The following is an 18259-nucleotide window of genomic DNA, read 5'->3' as shown; positions in this document are numbered from 1 at the left end:
AAAGCCGCTCGCAAAGCCGTTCCAAAAAATCATATATATATATATATATATATATATATCGCATGTTGTTTTCATTTCATTTTATTTCTTCTAGAATTCATTAACCGCACTCACTTGCACTTACAATGTCTCTTTGATTTCTGAGCATATGCACTGGATGAATTAAAATTGCACCTGATTTAACTCAAGCTCATTCGAGGTTGATTTGATTATTAGTAAAATCAACCTCAAACATAGATTTTCAAGTTCAATAGTTATTGAAACAAACTCGAACAATAAAACTTCGATAACTTATTTACAAGTCTAGGTCAAACCAACTACAAATGTAACACTTAAGCCCGTTTAATTAATATGATTAGTATAATAAGATTATTTATCATGCATAATCACATGTTTACGTCACAATATTAGAGCTTAGTATTAATCAAATTCAGTTTTAACAAGGATTAAAGGCAATTTTAGTCCCTAACTTCAGGCAATTCTCATTTTAGTCCCATAACTTATTAGGGTTCCATTTTAGTTCTCTATAACTTAAAAAAGCTCAATTTTGGTACACATTTGGTCGAAAATTTGCCTCAGTCACCGAAAAAAGTCACATGGCCTTCACGTGATTTTTTAAATTGGGGGTTTTGTTTTTATTAGCCTAATTTAAATTGGGGGTTTTGATTAGATTAGCCTAAGTTATAGAGGACTAAAATAGAACCCTAATAAATTACAAAACTAAAATAAAAATTACCTGAAGTTAGAAAATTGTCTTTGATTCTTTTAATTTTTGCCTTACGTGTGAAATACATGTATGCTTAAATGAATGTACTTTAAATTATAATAATTTAATTTAATAACAGATATATAATAAAAAATTATTTTAGGACTTAATATTTGAATTTTGATTTATTTATTAAATTTAAAAAGTAGAATTTTTGTCATACTTTTATAAGTTTTTTAATAAAATGAAATCTTTTTTTTTCTTTTACTTAAATGTCTATTGTGATCTTCTGAGCCATATGGATGTAGGAAAAAAAAAGGAGACATTCTACAAAAATTATTATTTTAAAATTGTATTTCAATAAATATCAGAGAGTTTTGTATTCTTTTATAATTTATTCACAAGCCTCAATGTTAAAATAAAAATAACTTAAAAAATTATATTTTAATGGTCGTTTTACATTTAATTATACTTTGTAATTCCTCCAACCAAATATATTATATTATCATATGGATGTCACACATACAATAAATCAAACAAACACTATATAATGGATGATGAGACTAATTATCATTCAACTTAATCCTATCACATTAACTATATAATTGATTAACAGTTTAAGAAAATTATGAATCACATAACAAATATATTTCACTTGCTATATTGATTCGATTAGGCCAAACGTAATTTAGATTAAAAAAAAAATTATAATGGAGAATTCTTGTTCTGAATTTGAATCCGCAATACCGGAATCAATCAACAAGTATGCAATATACTTGTAATATATTTGATGTCTAAAATAAAGATTGATGAACATATGACAAGAATATTGCACTTACGGTGTGACTAATTCAATTCAACTTCAGTGAGTGAGTGTGTGTGTGTGTGTGTGAGAGAGAGAGAGAGAGAGGGTTAACAAGAAGAATGGAAAGAAGATGAATATTTACTAAAGGCAACCTGAATTAGAAACATGACAAATTCTAAGATTTCCTTGAGAACCAACTGATACAACCAATTCTATCACACTCTGTTGAAGAAACCATCCACACATCACAACTTTGTGTTCATGCAACCAATCACCCTCTCCTATCACTTCTCAAGTAGTCCATTCTAATACCCCATAATTGCTCCCCTACTGCTTTCATGTCCGGACGATCAGCTCGTGTAGGTGCAGCGCATCGGATGGCCAAATCAAACATCTTCACCAGGATTTCCTCGTTTATACTTTCATTCATCAGAGGGTCTACCATCTCTGCAAATCGTCTTTCGTTGTATTTTCGAAATACCTGCATATTTATATATGCAATTATGATGAAAGAAAACAAGTGGTTCTACAACTGAAACTAGATTGTCCAAGGCTCTTGCTCAAATGAGTCTGATACAGCAGATTTATAAAGAAAAGCTTACCCATTTAATTGTCACCCTCTCATCAGGTGGTTTCTTCAGGTCCACAGGTCGGCGGCCAGTTAAGATTTCTGCTAACAATATCCCAAATGAGTAAACATCGCTTTTGGTTGTGAGTTGATATGTTCTCATATACTCAGGATCCAGGTAACCGACTGTGCCCTTTACTTTGGTTGAAACATGTGTTTTGTCAGAGTCATCTCCTAGCCTCGCAAAACCAAAGTCTGCAACTTTAGCTCTATAGCTTTCGGTCAAGAGAATATTGGAGGACTTAATATCTCTGTGGATAATTTGCTTCTCTGCAATGAGATAAAAAAAAGAAGCCATGAACCACCAGAAAAATGAAAGATAAAGACAGCACGCCAAAAGGTAGGCCAGATTGAGAGAAGATATTGCTGACAAAGGTACAATAATTCAAGAATATAGTACGATGATCGAACTTATAATTTGCTCTATGCACACAATTGAAAACTAAGTGAATTCAAGATTCAGAGCTGCTCAACAAGATCATGTCCCAGTTCAGTACATCAGAGAACTTTGTCTTGGTGCAGAAATCATCTGACTCTTTCCATTTTGGTAGAAGTTCTTCCATTATTTTTCCAAAACAAATTAGAAACAAATCGTGTCTGTAGAATTAGTTCTTACCTGCATATAGATGGAGATATGTTAGGCCATGAGCAACATCAATGGAAATCTCAAGGCGCTGATTGAAATCCAAAATCTTCCCCTTAAGACCTACGAAGAACATTAGTCAAGATGTGGCATTATAGTGGTTGGATGAGGAGAAAATTGGTAGCATTGCCGGGATTTAAAGCTTTACCATCTAGATGTTCTCTGAGGGTACCATTGGGCACATACTCTGTGATAATCAGACGTTCCATTCCTTTTTCAACATAGCCAAGATGCTTGACTAGGTTCCGATGATCAATTTTAGCCAGAAGTTCAACTTCACTTCTAAATTCAGTGTGTAGGGCAGAAAAATGTTCCTGCGTTTGTTCCCACAATGAGAGAATTATTGACAAAAAAATTCATGAGAGAGGATCACTATGGAAGAATATATATTTCTTCAGCTTGATGCACTATTTTCAGTTATATGTAAGAAAACAAAATAACACAAGGCAAGGTCAAAGTTCCTTAAAAAATTCTCAACATATGTCATAAGCAACTGTAGGATGATAATTTAAAATAACTGCATGAATTTACTTATCCAGCATGCTGCGAATTCCTCAATTTGAAACTAACAACATACCACTATTTTACTCAAGACATAATGATAATTTCATTTGATAGGCAAATGTTAAATTTATGAAAGTATACCAGCATAATGACCTCAAGTCAAATGCCTATCTACCTATCAGCCTATGTATGTATGGAATTCTGGGCAACATCAAGAAAGCAAGGCCTTTGTTTATATTCCAACAGGAGACCCATGCAACAAAAAGCCTCTGTTTATACTCCTGGGCGACAGCCAATTCAAGCAATTCCTTTCAACAATTAGAGCTATGAGCTGAGGTAGCAGAAGCTGCAAACATGGGCCTTTGCAAAAGAATCAGGTTAATACCTTTCTTGCTCGCTTGATAGCAACAACCTGGCCATCGGGTAGCTCAGCCTTGTAGACTGTTCCAAACCCTCCTTCACCTATTCGTAATGATGGAGAGAAATTATTTGTTGCCCTAGCAACTTGGCTCATATTTAGATGAATGGATCCAAGCCTATTAAGTTTTGGTGACATGGAAAATCTTGAAGGACTGGGCGGAACTCTCATTGGACTGGGAGGAACTCTCATTGGACTGCCAGGAAACTTCTCAGAAGCAGAATTCATTTCCAAAGATGAAATTGAATCCACTACAATAAAGAGCAATATTTTGTAAATACAGAAATGAAGCAGTATGAGCAAAATCTAAAAGATATTAGCAGTTCCTTGCCATTGAACATGAAAACTGCACCAAGAGAAGATGCTATGAAAATATAGATAGATAAAACCAGACATTTTCATAATCAGGTATATTTTTTTATAAGTAAGCTGCCATCACAGATTTTTATAAGGTGGGTATACACTACTTAGGAAAATGTTTGAGGAGAGCTTCCTGACAACAAAGTTTAAACCTCAATATTGGGTCATATCCCACTAAAAATGGAACCAGCATAAATTAATCCAACTCTTTTATTTTTATTACTACTAAGTTCTGGGTAATTCAAATCTTAATGCATTTTAAGATTTTCTCCTTAAAGTAGTAAAACAGAACATTTTGGATGAAAGTTATAGTCCACTTAAAACAGAAAGGTACATGATACGATGATGTTGGTTTTTCTCTTCTTTCTTTTTTTAATGAAAGGCATCGAATAGTTAAAGACAAAAAGAGTTTTTCTGAGGTGGATAATACAGGACGCAATCCAAAAGGGAGGAAATCGTTGCTCTATCTGTTCTATCAATCTCTCTATCCAGAAGTTTGTTATTCACTATAAATTTGCATAAACACAATATACAAGAAACTTTAAAGATGTATGGGGTTAGTAATCTATGATTGGTTTTGTTTACTGACATAGTTATAGATGTATAAAGATGAGAAAGATATGTTTGTTTTTTTTTTTGGACGGGAACAAAATTTAACAAAAAGTATAAACCTTTTTTATATTTTATTCTCTTCTTCACTTCTTCTTTTTCTTTTAAATTTAAACTTTACTTAATTAGAATTACATAATATATATTGGATAAATATTTGTAACGATGGTCTTTGTCTGTGTATCTTTGAGGATGTGTATACTATCTATGTGTACGTGTTGTGTTTCCACGGGGATTGTGTTTGTATTTGTGTGTGCATTAATATATATATATATATATGTATATGTGTGTGTGTGTGTGTGTGTGTGATGTAAATGTTGTAAAGAGAAAAGTTAAAATGGGGAGAAAGAATTGTAACTTAAATTTTAAACAAAAGGGTTAAAAATCCACATAATCTTTTTATTTTTGGACCTCTTTTTTTTCATTTGGCTGTCACTGAAGCCGGGGAGAAAGTCCTTTTTTTTCCCAACTACTACTTTTTGTCAGTATAATTATCCCAATATTGAGGTGATCGTAGTTTGACTATTTCTCAAAAAGTCTTAATTATTTATCCTATATAATGATTGGATAATGTAAATTCATACACTAGTGTAATAATTTGAGTATGTTATATGTAAATATAAATTTATATTTAGTGACAGGTATAAAATATGTCAACTACTATATACATACTAGTCGAGCCCACTCGATGCGTGTGAGAAGTAGGGGCGAAGATTTATTTGGTACTTGGTTTAAGTAATTACGGGCATAACTATATAAGTGAGAAAGAAAGTTTAATTTCATTTAAGCCAATAAAAGGATGGCAAGAAAAATATTTATTTGAAAAGGGGCTGAGATTTTATTAAATAGTATATAAATATATGAATCATGAAATGAATGCATATAAATAAGTATAGTAAAATCATTACAATGTATATATGTATGTCAGTCATATTTTATGAATATTCACTATTAAATTCTTCCATCCAGTAATGAACATCTTGCTGCCTCTAAAAAATAATGATTAAAGAATTCACAGAATTATATTTATATTCACCGAAAAAAGATTCTATTGACTTATTATGGTAAAAATGTATGACTTTATCATAAATCTCAAAATTCTAACTAGAACCTTTCTTTTCTGTTGAGTATGCAAATATAGATTAATATTTTGTTTCAATCTAATTGTAACACTTAAAATAATACCAAGAGAAAAGGGGAAAACAGAACCGGAAACCGAAAACCATAAAATTCAAGAAAAGCGATAAATACAAAAAGACATGAAGCCAAAAAAAAAAAAAAGAATAATTTCAGAACCCATTCATTTTGACCTTTGTATGGTGCCACCAACAATTCTTTTTTGTGCAGAAACTACTCTAAGGAGAAAGAAGGTGAAAATTATGGGCTAAGTTAACCATATAGAAAACATATATTATATAACCTAATCACATATGTGCATGAAGCATTTTCTTGCCAGTAAAAGAACCATTCATTTTTATCACACATATCTCCGAGAAAGATAACCTCCCATCTTCTATTTGTTCATTAGTGCTTAGGAGACGACAAAGCTGAAATAAAAGAATTGTAAGCATTTGAACAATGGAAATGATTACTCACTTGAAATTGGCTCCTTAGAGAGAACAGTATGAGCAGCTTCTCTTTTCCTTGCTTGGAAGCACGGACAAAAGAATGCACAAGATAAAAGGAAGAAAGCTGGTACTGCCATGGCCAGCATTTTGGGTTTTAGTATCGAATCATCATACTCATTCTTTCTGTCCACAGATGTTTTATCATTACCAACCTCACTATATCCCTCTCCAACCACAGTTTTCAAAGATTTTCTTCCTGCCAGCAAAGGCAATTTGTCTGCAAGATATAGGAAAAGTTATCTACTTATAAAATGAAGTATTAGTACAAAAACCAATTGTATTAAATGTTGACATTAGCCAAACACAGTATTTGGATAGATAGCAAAATATTCAAATGCCATAGTTTCATGATACCTAATGACTGGCAGTACCGGTCTCGGATATTTTCCGGGATGAAGCAATGTCTCTCATGATAGCCTCTCAAAGTCTTACAGAAGAAATATCTGTCCACCAATTTCCCATCTATATGAAACAATTCATGACCAGGATCATCCAAGTGGCTGATATGGTATGTTCCACAGGCCTTTCCATGCTTCCACAACTCAGAAGCAAATATCCTAGGTGATTGCACAAGCATGAAAAGAATCAACAAAACCAGTGCCATTTTCAACAAAGAGCCGCGGAAGAATCCCCTCAACTATGAATCTCCACAAGGAGGCACAATGTTTGACTCTGTCCAGCTAGGCAAGTCAAAGAAACGCCGCATGAGTTCAATTAGAAAGCTCGAAACTCAACGTCCGTTTCAAGGCTCACAAGTTCATCTGATCTAGCAAGTGCAGTCTCCACAATTTACCTGATAAACCAAGAGAAAAGGCCTTCATGAACTGATGCAGAAACCAATAAATCAAATAAAGAAAAGGCACATCCAGAGTACCCTTAACTTCAAACTTTCTAGTATTTGGACGAAAATTTGACAGTTCAACACTGGCAACAAACCATCACCGTAAATTTCCATCAAAAGACACCAAACCTTGAAAGCATACAACGGAATCGAAGCATTTAGTACTATTGCACTAATTTCAAATACTGGAATCGAAAACCACAAAATCAAACTGAATTCCAAAATACCCATCAAACAATTCATACTGAATTCCGGATAACCATCAAACAATTCAAACTGAATACCAAATAACCATCAAACAATTCCTGCTCTGCAGATGAACAAAACACCAAGTACCTGAAATAATACCCTCAGACTTCCAACTGATACTTCCTGAACTCAAAGTGGCAGTTTGCACATCCCAAACACATGCCATCAAGATTCCATCAGAAATAAGATCACCAAAACCGACAAACAAGACAAAACCCAAATCCCAGCACAGGCCCTTAAAACCTCAGAATTCCTATCAACCAATCAATATACCCTACCAATACAATGGATTAGCAACCACCAAATTTTTCTCACCCAGCTTTGACCAGCACTAGTACGTATAAATCAAGCCCAGATCACAAAACCTCAGCTAAAACCCAAGAAAACAAACGAATTTTACATAAAAATTCATATATTAGTTCATATTTCCAAGAACAAGCAGAAACATCTCATTTATCCATATAAATATGCGGGCAGTTAATACAAGTCAAACATTTATTGAAGTCAAACATCAAACCTGATTCATAAAGGCGGCTGCCGACACAGAAACAAAAGAAGTTAAACTTATGCATACATCAACATATGGCTATTTTGGACGTATAATTTAATTCTGCTAGTGATAATGTCAGAGAAAACTCAAAGGGAGAGTTAGATAGACCGGCCGAAGGTGGAAGGATCGCAGAAAAATGGTGGGCTCCGCTTTCCATGTGTGTAGACATTTTGCTAGTTTTTAGTCTTTGGTACTAATATTCAACGAATCCGAATATAGTTTGATGGAGTACAGGTGGGAAATTGTTGACTCGTTGGAGAAGTTCGTCTACTTTCTTGGGCAAGTTTATTGGGTTAATTATTTAAAATATATATATATAACTTATATAAAATATTTAATAAAAATATGTTCATCCGTGACTTGACTTAAATTTTTTTTATTTTACAAAATACACATATCGTGAATTATGCAATGCCAACTCAAATGGCAAAGTTGTAATTGGTGGTGTTGCAATTGTTACAGGTAAACTTTAATTATAACTTATAGACAATTATTTTTGTTATAAATATTAATTAATAATACATGTTTGTATTATTTATATAGATTTGGATATGGTCACTGATCACTCCACTTTACCCGGACTTAGTACGAAACGATTATATATGGGCCAAGTCCAAACAAACAATAATCGCTGACTCCTATTAGCACAGTATGGTGCTACATGAAATTGTGTGAGTACACCTTCACCCGAACAGTACGAGCTACTGTCCGAATCATAAGAGATATATTGGATGAAATCAGACGGGTCAAGTAACTTTTATTTAATATTATACGTACATTTATATCGTGAATTAAATGTGCACTAATTTACATCATTTTATTTATTACAGTTCATCTGACAGTCGGATGACATGGATTCATATGTCATTATGGCTTAAACCGCTGATTTAAACCCCCAACTGTGGAGATCATTATGTCATTGAGTAATCTACGCAATAGTGGAAATGAATCGTCCAAAACGGGTCCTTTGCCAATTCGGGATAAGATAGAATATTTCAGAAAGCGACAGATACTCGAAACATGAGCCTATATCAGATCTCCCGAAAAATCATACGGGCACAGATTTGAAACCTATAGCAGATATAAGACATCACTAAATGGCAAAGATGATATGGCACCATTGTACAAAGGCCATATATGTCCAATAGAAGAGAATAAGAATGGGAGTATTGGGAATAGTACTACAATATAACACGAAAATTTGTGTCGTTATCTACTGACAGGCGTATGAAAAGTGGGTAACAACCTGGAGATGCACCTATGTTGCAAGTTGTAGTATGTTATATAATGTCGAAGACTTTATTTTAAATATTTTTTTACAACATAATATTCATAGTTTTTCTACATTCTTCAAGCAGAACAAACGTAAAGGTATATGTTTGACATGCTAGTGAAAAAAAAAAAAAATCTAGCGATCACATCACTGGCCTATAAGAAACATTTAGAGTCCTTCAAAAGTACAAGTTGAAACTCAACTATGCCAAATGTGCCTTTGGGGTAAAAGGTAGACAATTTCTAGGATTCATGGTGATTGAGAGGGGCATCAAGGGAGAACACCCCTCAAAATTAAAGCAATCTTAAACATGAAGGCTCCCACCAATGTCAAGGAAGTACAATGTTTCACATGGAGGATAGCGGCTCTCAGTCGATTCATCTCTAAATCCATCGTGAAAAGCCTACACTTCTTTCGAGTGTTGAGGAACGCTAAGAACTTTGAGTGAGGGCCGGATTACTAAAGTACATTCTCTGTTCGAAAGAGTTCATCCCTAACGATGAGGCACAAAGAGGAATCTCTCCCAAAAAGGGAGAAGACGGGACTCCGTCCTCTTCTCAACTTCTCCATCCCCATGAAGAAGAGTTTTGGAAGCCTTGTTTCCGACTTATCCCCGTCGGACGAGATTTAAAACTAGCAATTCAGGATTGAAGCTTTTGACCTTTTCGAGAAAAATCCCTTGATGATGTATTTCCTTACAATTTTTTGGCTGATAGAGGGATCAAATGGTATAGTTTATTTGTTGATATTTTGGAGGATTAAAAGCATGACTCTTGTTTTTCAATTGGTTGTTTTTGCATTAATTGCTAGTTCATCAATCTTATTGATTAGCGCACCCATCGTATTTGCTTCTCCTGATGGTTGGTCAAGTAACAAAAATATTGTATTTTCTGGTACATCATCTCTTGAACATATTCGTCCCAGATCCAAAATTAGAACGACCCCCACCCCAAAAAAGAATTTTCTCGATTGTGAGACACATTACAATTTAATATTAAGTCCCCAAAATAAAATGAAAAAAAAAAAAAAAAAAAAAGGGGGGTCAAACTTCTTTAAAGAAAAAAAAATACAATTCATTAGATTAATAAAATAATTGGAATCACTCTGAAGAGAGTCTCTGGCCCGACACTGCACAAATATGATCCAGGTATGTATTATCATATATGTGTGGATCTATTGTGTATTATGAAGAAAAAATGTTGATATAGTCGAATAGTAAAATTTCTCTTTGCCAAGGAGAAGATGCGGGTTTGATTCCCGCTATCTGCCTAAGGTAAAGTCATTTTTTTAATATGCTAAAGGATTGGGTATAGTTGGTCGTGATAGTGAGTCTACCCCCCTTTTTTCGAAAAACTCAAGAGGCACTTGGCAGGTCTCCTGCTGCTCGTCAAACTTCTCCAAGAGACACTTTGTACCTATACATATCCATGATGAGTCAGGCAGTAAGTTCTATCCTTCTTCAAGAGGAGGAAGAGAGGCAAATGCATATATATTGTCTTGGTAAGGTGCTTAACAAACCGAAGGATGTTACACCCCTATTGAAAATATAGCCTTCCCCTGGTAGTTATAGTCTGAAGGTTTCTGTTGTATTTTCTCTCCTACCTGATAGAGGTAAAGACCAACCATCCTCTGAAGCAAACCCTCAGAAAACCTGACACCTTAGAGAGATTTATAAAATGGGTTATCAAGTCATGTGAATATAACACCTCTTACTTATTATAGACAGACATTAAGGCTCAAGCATTTTGAGATGTCAAATCCCTCTCCCAGCAAGGAGGTATGATTGTTGCACATAGACAGGTTAGCTACATTCCAAGGGAATGTGCCTGGGGTAGTTATCACCTCCCCTAAAGGGGAGGACATAACATTTGTAGTTAAATTTGATTTTAAATCCTCGAACAATGAGGTTGAATATGTAGCCTTTGTGTTGGGTATACAAGTGACTTGGGAGGTCGGAGCAAGACACCTCATAGCTTATTTAGATTCTCAACTTATAGTCAAAAGCAGATTGAAAGAGTATATGAGGCCAAAGAAGATAGTATGATTTAATAGTTATGATGAATTGAGGAATTATGATCAAGATTCAAGAGTTTCCTACTCATCCAAGTTCCTCGAGAATAAAACACTAAAGACGATTGCTTGTTTAAACTAGCTAGTGCTCTAGAAACTTGCAGGACTGGGCAAATCACCATATAACACATCCCAGGCCAGGGACCCTCTTGGAGGTTCATGTGGTTAACCCCGAAACTAGAGACAACCCATCTTGGTCAGGCTGAGGAAGGGGCTTCTCCCAACAAATCAATGGGAGGTGGCCAGGCTCAAGGCTCGAGCTATTTGTTTCCTATTAAAAGAAGACCCACTCTACCAAAATTCCACACACCCTTTGTTGAGATGCTTGCCCTTGAAAGAAGGATTAGACATCTTAGGAAAATCCGTAGCGGATGCTGTGGGGCCCACATAGGGGTCTTGGACTTAGCAGGGTTTGCAAGACAGTTACTTCTAGCTTATTATGAAGCAGGATGCAAGGCATCTAGTAGGCAATTGTGATCGATGCCAAAAATATTCTACCCGTATTCACCAACCAGCAGAACCACTTACCATCTTACTCTCCCCACTGTCCTTGTCTCCCTAATGTGGGATGGATATGGTAAGGTCATCTCTTTAACCCCCGACCAGAGAAAGTTTCTATTGATGGCAATTGATTACTTTACTGGATAGGTGGAGACTGAACCATTTTCTTGGATCAATGAAGGAGAAGTTATGAAATTCATATGGAAGAACATAATATTTCGTTTTGGCCTCGGAAGTGAAATTATTTTAGATAATGGATGATAACTTCAAGGCAATAAAAAGAAGACTAGTGCAAAAGTTTACACATCAAATGAAGGTTCACATCTATGGCTCACTCCTAGGCCAATGGGCAGTCGGAAGTTACTAATCGTATATTAGTATAAGGAATCAGGAGAAGGAAAAATTGGGTCAAAGAGCTCACCAGTGTTCTCTGGGCTTATAGAATCACCCCTATAACATCTATAGGGTAAAGTTGCTTTACTCTAGTATATGGAACAAATGTGGCCATTCAAGCTGAAATAACATTGGTCTCCTCTAGAAAATCTAGACTTAATTGAAGGGCTTCGAGAGAATGCTTTCATTTGAATGCAACATTATAAAAGTATAATGATAAATGCTCATAACATACGAGTAAAATAATATGATTTCCAAGTAGGAGATTTTGTGCTCCGAAGCGTCAATGCATTGAAACCCATAGAGAAATTGGATGAAAATTGGGAAGGTCCGTTCAAAATCACAAATGTGCAGACATGGGGCTCACGAGTTAAAAGATGTTGAAAGGCATCCTCTATCTCGACTTTGTAAAGTACATAACCTTAAGCAATTATATGCTTAAGTTGGAAAATCCCTCTCAAAATCCTACCCCCCCAGACAAGTACAACCCTTCATAACAAATCCTACCCCCAGGCAAGTATACCCTTTCAGAATAATTATTGCCCCCAGGTAGGTATCCCTTCAAATCCTGCCTCCGAAACAGGTGTCATCTAGAATAATCCCTACTCCCAGATAGGTATTCCTTCAAAATAAATCCTTCATCTCAAAATAAATCCTGATGCTAGATAAGTATATTCTCAGAATAAGTTTTGTCTTTGGACGGGCGCTTACGATACAATTATTTTAAGGTATAGATTCTTAAATAAACAACCATTGTTTTTTGGCAGGCATTGTTTCACAAGAAATCCCTGCTCAGAATAGACACCTTACAAAAAAGAAAAAAAGCCCTACTCAGAGCAAGCACATTAAATGGTAACCCCTTATCTTAATATTGGACTTACTTTTAAGATTTCCAGGATAACTAGGTAATAAAAGGCTTAGGAAAGGAGTTGGTGGCATCTCTCTAATAGTTCCTCATAAGGAAAACCAACAAAACTAGGTAGCACAAGCATACTAAAGGTGGCAAGCCTCATCAACAAACAATAGAAATAATCCATAGATGGCAAGCATGCAAACAAGAAAAAGTGTTGGAAAAAGATAAATGCATATAAACCCCCTAATCAAACTTAGCAAGTGGGATTCAAGTAAACAAGAAGGTAAGCTTCCCTGTCCTAGCTTCTTCCATCGCTTTTTCGGACAACAACTTTCTAGCTAGCAAGCCCTTTCTATTAACCATTGGGCTCGGGAATGGGGTGCCGCATTTTTATTTTTAGAGGGGGCTTTGGTAGTCAACTGTTAAGGTTCTTTGTCTTTCATCTGCTAGGTTGAGGGATGTAGTGGATAGAAGACTTTAGTAGCTAAAGACACTACTGCACAAAAGGCAAAGAAAAAGATGCGTACGAATTAAGGCAGAAGGGATTCGAACCTTCTTGTAGCTGTGAGTGAAGCATTACAATAACTGGCTCGACCCTGATCGAGTTGCATTTCTCGATCACTAGAGACATGATATGGGGAGGGAAGATATTGAGGAAAGGAAAAAATAAATATAACTGTTTCATCCCCAAAACATAAGGGACATCCCAGCAAACTATTTTGTCTCCTCTCTCTTACATGGGGGGAGGGAATTACATATTATTTCTACCCATATGCAGTGTTTTCTCCTACTCTGAAAGGGGGTGTGGCTCTCTTAAGGGGGTCAGGCCTGCATTGGCTTGGGCTGTGGCTTTAGAGAATGCTCCCTAGGAGCATCCACCTTTATGGCGGTTGGCACCTCCTACATCACAACCCCAAGATATTCTCTAAACTTTCATCTGAAAGACAGTAGTCAGATATGTCATTAAGCAACATAAAGATCTTAGTAAGGAGAGAAATAAGGCAGATACGTCTGTTACTTAAATCCGCTGGGGATGACTCAGGGGCAGGTGTTGGAGGGGCTATCACGAAGGGATTTGCAGCACTTCTAGGGTAGGCTTAAGGTTGAGAAATGAAACCTCTATCCTAGGAAGGGGGTATTCATGATTAGCAAATTGCTTTTGACAAAGAAACCATGCATGAAAAAGGGTGTCACTATTTTCACCACCTCCCTTTGGAAATCCACTGACTTTTGGCAGTCCAACAATTGATTTTACCAGTAGAAATATAGATACGATTGGCCTTCATCAGAGTTAGGGAAAGCTAGACAAGCATCATTTGTTGCCTTCATTAGAGCCTCGAGCTGACTCTTTTTCAAGCTCAGCTGCTGCTGCTATAGCTCCAGTGGTTGGAATTTCCCCAAGGCCTCCATTTTGGCCTCATTCAGTCGGTCCACCTCTTCCACCAGGCGCTTTACATGATCATCCAATGTCTTTCATTGCCTGTATGCTGGAGGAGAATGATGAGGTGTGGCCTGAGGGCAAGATAGCAACTTCTCTATCACCATTGTTGTTTGGGGGCCACAAGATAAACGAGAAGGTCAAAAAATCCACTAACATCCACAACAAAAATAAAGGGCTTAAGAGATTACCTTGGTAACATGGCAAGACATGAGGTCAACCAACTCATCCCTAGAGACGGAAGATAGCAGCCTCCTGTTCTCTGGCAGTAGCATCCCCCTAAGAAGCTTAGAGAATACCCCAAACTCTCCCTCACGCTTCTATTGACCGAATTGATGAATATAAAAGCTCCAACCAGGGGAAAACTACTGGCCTCGGGGGAGGGAAGACCCTTTCGCATCTTGAGAAGGAGGAGGCGGAGCACTTGGGGATGAGTAGTTGTAGAGGGGAACTCCTGTTAGGGGCTGGCTGGAGGAACTCCCCTTCGCCCATTTGAAAGAAGCTTCCCCTCCAATTCTTTGGGGCATTAGAAATAGGGAGGAAACAGACCCCTTTATGGGGGGGGGGGGAAGTGAAAAATAATAGGTTCTGATTTTTTTAACTAAAAAATGCTAGGTTCTAACTCTTTTTAATTGAAAACAAATAAAAATATCCCTAACTGTAGTGGAGACACCATGGTAATAAAAAACTATGGAAAAACTTGCCAAAAGACTAGAAGAAAAGGGGCTAATTGGTTTCAAGAAACCTTGAAAATGATGGAAAACTCAGCATAGTAATGAGGAATATGAAAACAAAGACCTACCTTGAACCAAGCAGTAAAGAAGCACAAACAATTTGGGGCAGTGTTTTCAGAACTGGATCAGATTGGGAGGTTTGAGTGGTTCAACCAGGAATGGGCGAATGTCCATTCTGGTTCATATGTTCAAAACTGGTTTGGATTAGTCAAAATAAACCAAAATCAATGACCCGGTAATCGGCCAAAATTCCATTTTGACCATTTAAAAAAAATATTTATCTAGTGAAATATAATTTTTTTTGGGCTTAAGCTTTTCTATATTTATAGCCAAGAGGGTTTAAGCTTGGTTTAAACTTTTCCATATTTATAGTCTAAAATGTTTACATTATATTTGGATTAATGTTTTGGATATTTTTGTTTTGGTATTTTGGAGATAGAGAGAGAAAAATAGAGATAAGTAAGCATGTGTTTTGAGATAAATGGTATGTTTGGATTTGTGTTTTGGTATAATATAAAATAGTGTAAAATAAGTGGTGTAGGTTGGATGTTGATATTTGGGAGACAGGAGTTACTGTTCATTGTCAAATCATGTCTTTTAATATATATATTTAGTAATATATATGTGTGTATGTACATAGTATTTTGTTTGTTAGTGAAATATATATATATATATTTATGTTAAGTAATTTTTTTTATTGAGGAATTTCTAAAAATATTTTAAATAATAATTATAATTTTAATGCATAATTACATACCTTTTAGTATTGTCTCCAAAATGATTTTGTTAGACTTTATCTTTGGAATGAAAAAATATAATATATAAAATTTAAATAAAAAATTACGAATTAAGAGTGAAATAGAAAAAATTATAAGTACAAAAGATTTAAATGGTCTAAATTGAAAAAAATTATAATCAAGAGTTAAATGCACTATATAACATGTTGAAAATACATTATTAGAATTTTCTATGTGAACTGATAAATTTTAATAGATAATTGAAGTAATAAAAATACGAATTAGGTATATAGTACTGATATATTATCAGCAGTGTACGCAACTGCTACAATATTTCTGTTAGGTAGAAAATTTTTACATATTTTAACTAAATAGCATTGATATTAAATATCTTTAATATCAATAATTTTATAAGTTAATAATTATATTTTAGTAGTAATTATTAATTACATTTCACAAATATTATATATTAAATAATATATAATACATATAATAAAAAAGAAGAAAGAAGAAAAGAAAGAAAGAGAAGAAGGAGAGAGAAGAAAGCTGCGACAAGATGTTAGAAGTGAGAGAAAAGAAAGAAGAGAGAGAAAAGAATAAAAAAAGAATAATAAAACATATAAAAATTAATTTTCACACCTAGTGGTGGTGTAAAGTTACAAAACCAAACTTATTTTTGTGAAGATAGGCAAAAACACAAAAACAAACATAGCCTTAAGTTTTGGCTTATGTTTTTTCAATGTGGGATAATAAGCTTGACTTAAACTTTTTATATTTATAGTCTAATGTGTTTAAGTTTGACTTATACTTTTTCAATATGGACAATATCACATCTAGCAACCAATAGAGTTTAATAAATTGGATATAATGTATTGATATGTTACCAATATATATACATTTATATAATATATACTGGATTAACAAGTTATTTCAATCCGATTAGACCAATTGGATCAGTAACGTAATGATTCAATAGCTTATCCAGTTCAATCACCGGTCCAATTTTGGAAATATTGGTTTAGTATGGGGGGGGAGGGTCTCAAGATGACTCTTAGGATGCCAGAGGAGTATCCATAAATAGTCAGGGATGTTGTAGTTCCTCTAGAAGCGGGCATTCGTGTCTTGGAAAGAAAAGGGAGCCCTATCTTTCAGGATAGGGCTAGTAGCCTCTTCCCTTCACCACCAACCACTATAGACTCCTTTCTTTCCTCATCCTCCCTCGAGGAAATCTCTTCCTCATTCTCACCAACGACCTTCCTTTCTATGTCAACAGGTTCATCGACCAAGTGATACTATACAGCAGCCACCCTTCTCAGGCTCCATCGAGAAGCCCCTTCGCAAGAAGACGAGCTATGGCCCATTCCCTACAAAGTAGCCTTATTGTGCTCATTTCCTGGCCATTCACCTACAAACCTTACAAACTCGTCGAAAGACGCCATTAACGGACTAAGAAAATGTGAAAACTCAAACAAAATGTCCAAGAAAGGAAGAAGAGTAAGAAAATCAAACAAGAAAAAAAAAAGATGTAGACACAGAGGGAATAAGGTAAAAATAAATGAAAGCACTTATGAGGATAATAAAACAGGTAGGAAAACTTCAAGAGCTTCATGATTTTCTTTTCTCTAAATCATGGGAGGGAGATGAGGAAAAGGAATAGAGAAGACAACAATAAGGAAGGAAGAGGAAAGAAGAGTGAGTTGGCTCCCTCCTCATAGTTTGGGGGGGGGGGGGGGACATTGAGGGATTCCCCAAAAATACACTTAGCCTAAGAAGAGACTCAGAGAGAAGTCCTTGAAGGCGCGAGGCCCAAGAGGGAGGGTTTAAGAGACCTTCAACCCAAGAACCCACGTGTAGTTTAAGGAGATATGGGCTGCAGAAAAAACCCGTTAGCCCATAAGAAGACAAGAAGTTATGTCGGCCTAGCTGCTAGGTTGGCCACCTCCATAAATGGAAAAAGAACTTCATTACTAGAGAGATAAGAGAGTCATGTAGGTTGTGACGAGGCTCAAAGATATGGGCGAGTTTCCCATGTATTCCAACAACTCCTTGGGAATTCATAACTTATCCATTAAGAGGCTTATCCGAGCAAGGTTCCCCTAATTAGGAGGATGCCTTCGAGATTTCTGCCGACCACTTTGGAATTTGAAGGAGCTTATCTGTGACAACCATCGAGCCGAGTCCCAAAGGGTCACACTTCTTCCGTTGGTGGGGACTATGAATCTAAAGCAAGCTTTCCTACCCTAGTTAAAAGTAACACACTTTCCCATTGGCATTCACAGGAAACCACTCTATTGAAAACATGAATCCAACATCTTCACC

The 18259-nt window shown here is 35.7% G+C and overlaps 1 protein-coding gene across 2 annotated transcripts; it reads right to left on the bottom strand.

The window, feature by feature from the left end:
* On the bottom strand, positions 1632-8089 carry LOC105162150 (calmodulin-binding receptor-like cytoplasmic kinase 3). Of its 2 annotated transcripts, none has more exons than XM_011080115.2 (8): positions 7909-8089; positions 6656-7094; positions 6270-6518; positions 3672-3955; positions 2931-3096; positions 2756-2845; positions 2114-2409; positions 1632-1992 (listed from the first exon to the last, which is right to left on the bottom strand). In XM_011080115.2, exons 2-8 carry the CDS (start codon positions 6903-6905, stop codon positions 1783-1785), a joined length of 1545 nt encoding a protein of 514 aa, XP_011078417.1. In that variant the 5' UTR covers positions 6906-7094; positions 7909-8089; the 3' UTR covers positions 1632-1782. The 2 variants fall into 2 exon arrangements, with proteins under 2 accessions (XP_011078417.1, XP_011078418.1); XM_011080116.2 differs by lacking the exon at positions 7909-8089 and adding an exon at positions 7479-7834.

The sequence above is a fragment of the Sesamum indicum genome, linkage group LG5, assembly GCF_000512975.1.
Source record: "Sesamum indicum cultivar Zhongzhi No. 13 linkage group LG5, S_indicum_v1.0, whole genome shotgun sequence".
NCBI lineage: Eukaryota > Viridiplantae > Streptophyta > Magnoliopsida > Lamiales > Pedaliaceae > Sesamum > Sesamum indicum.
This window is presented reverse-complemented; position numbering and strand designations above follow the sequence as displayed.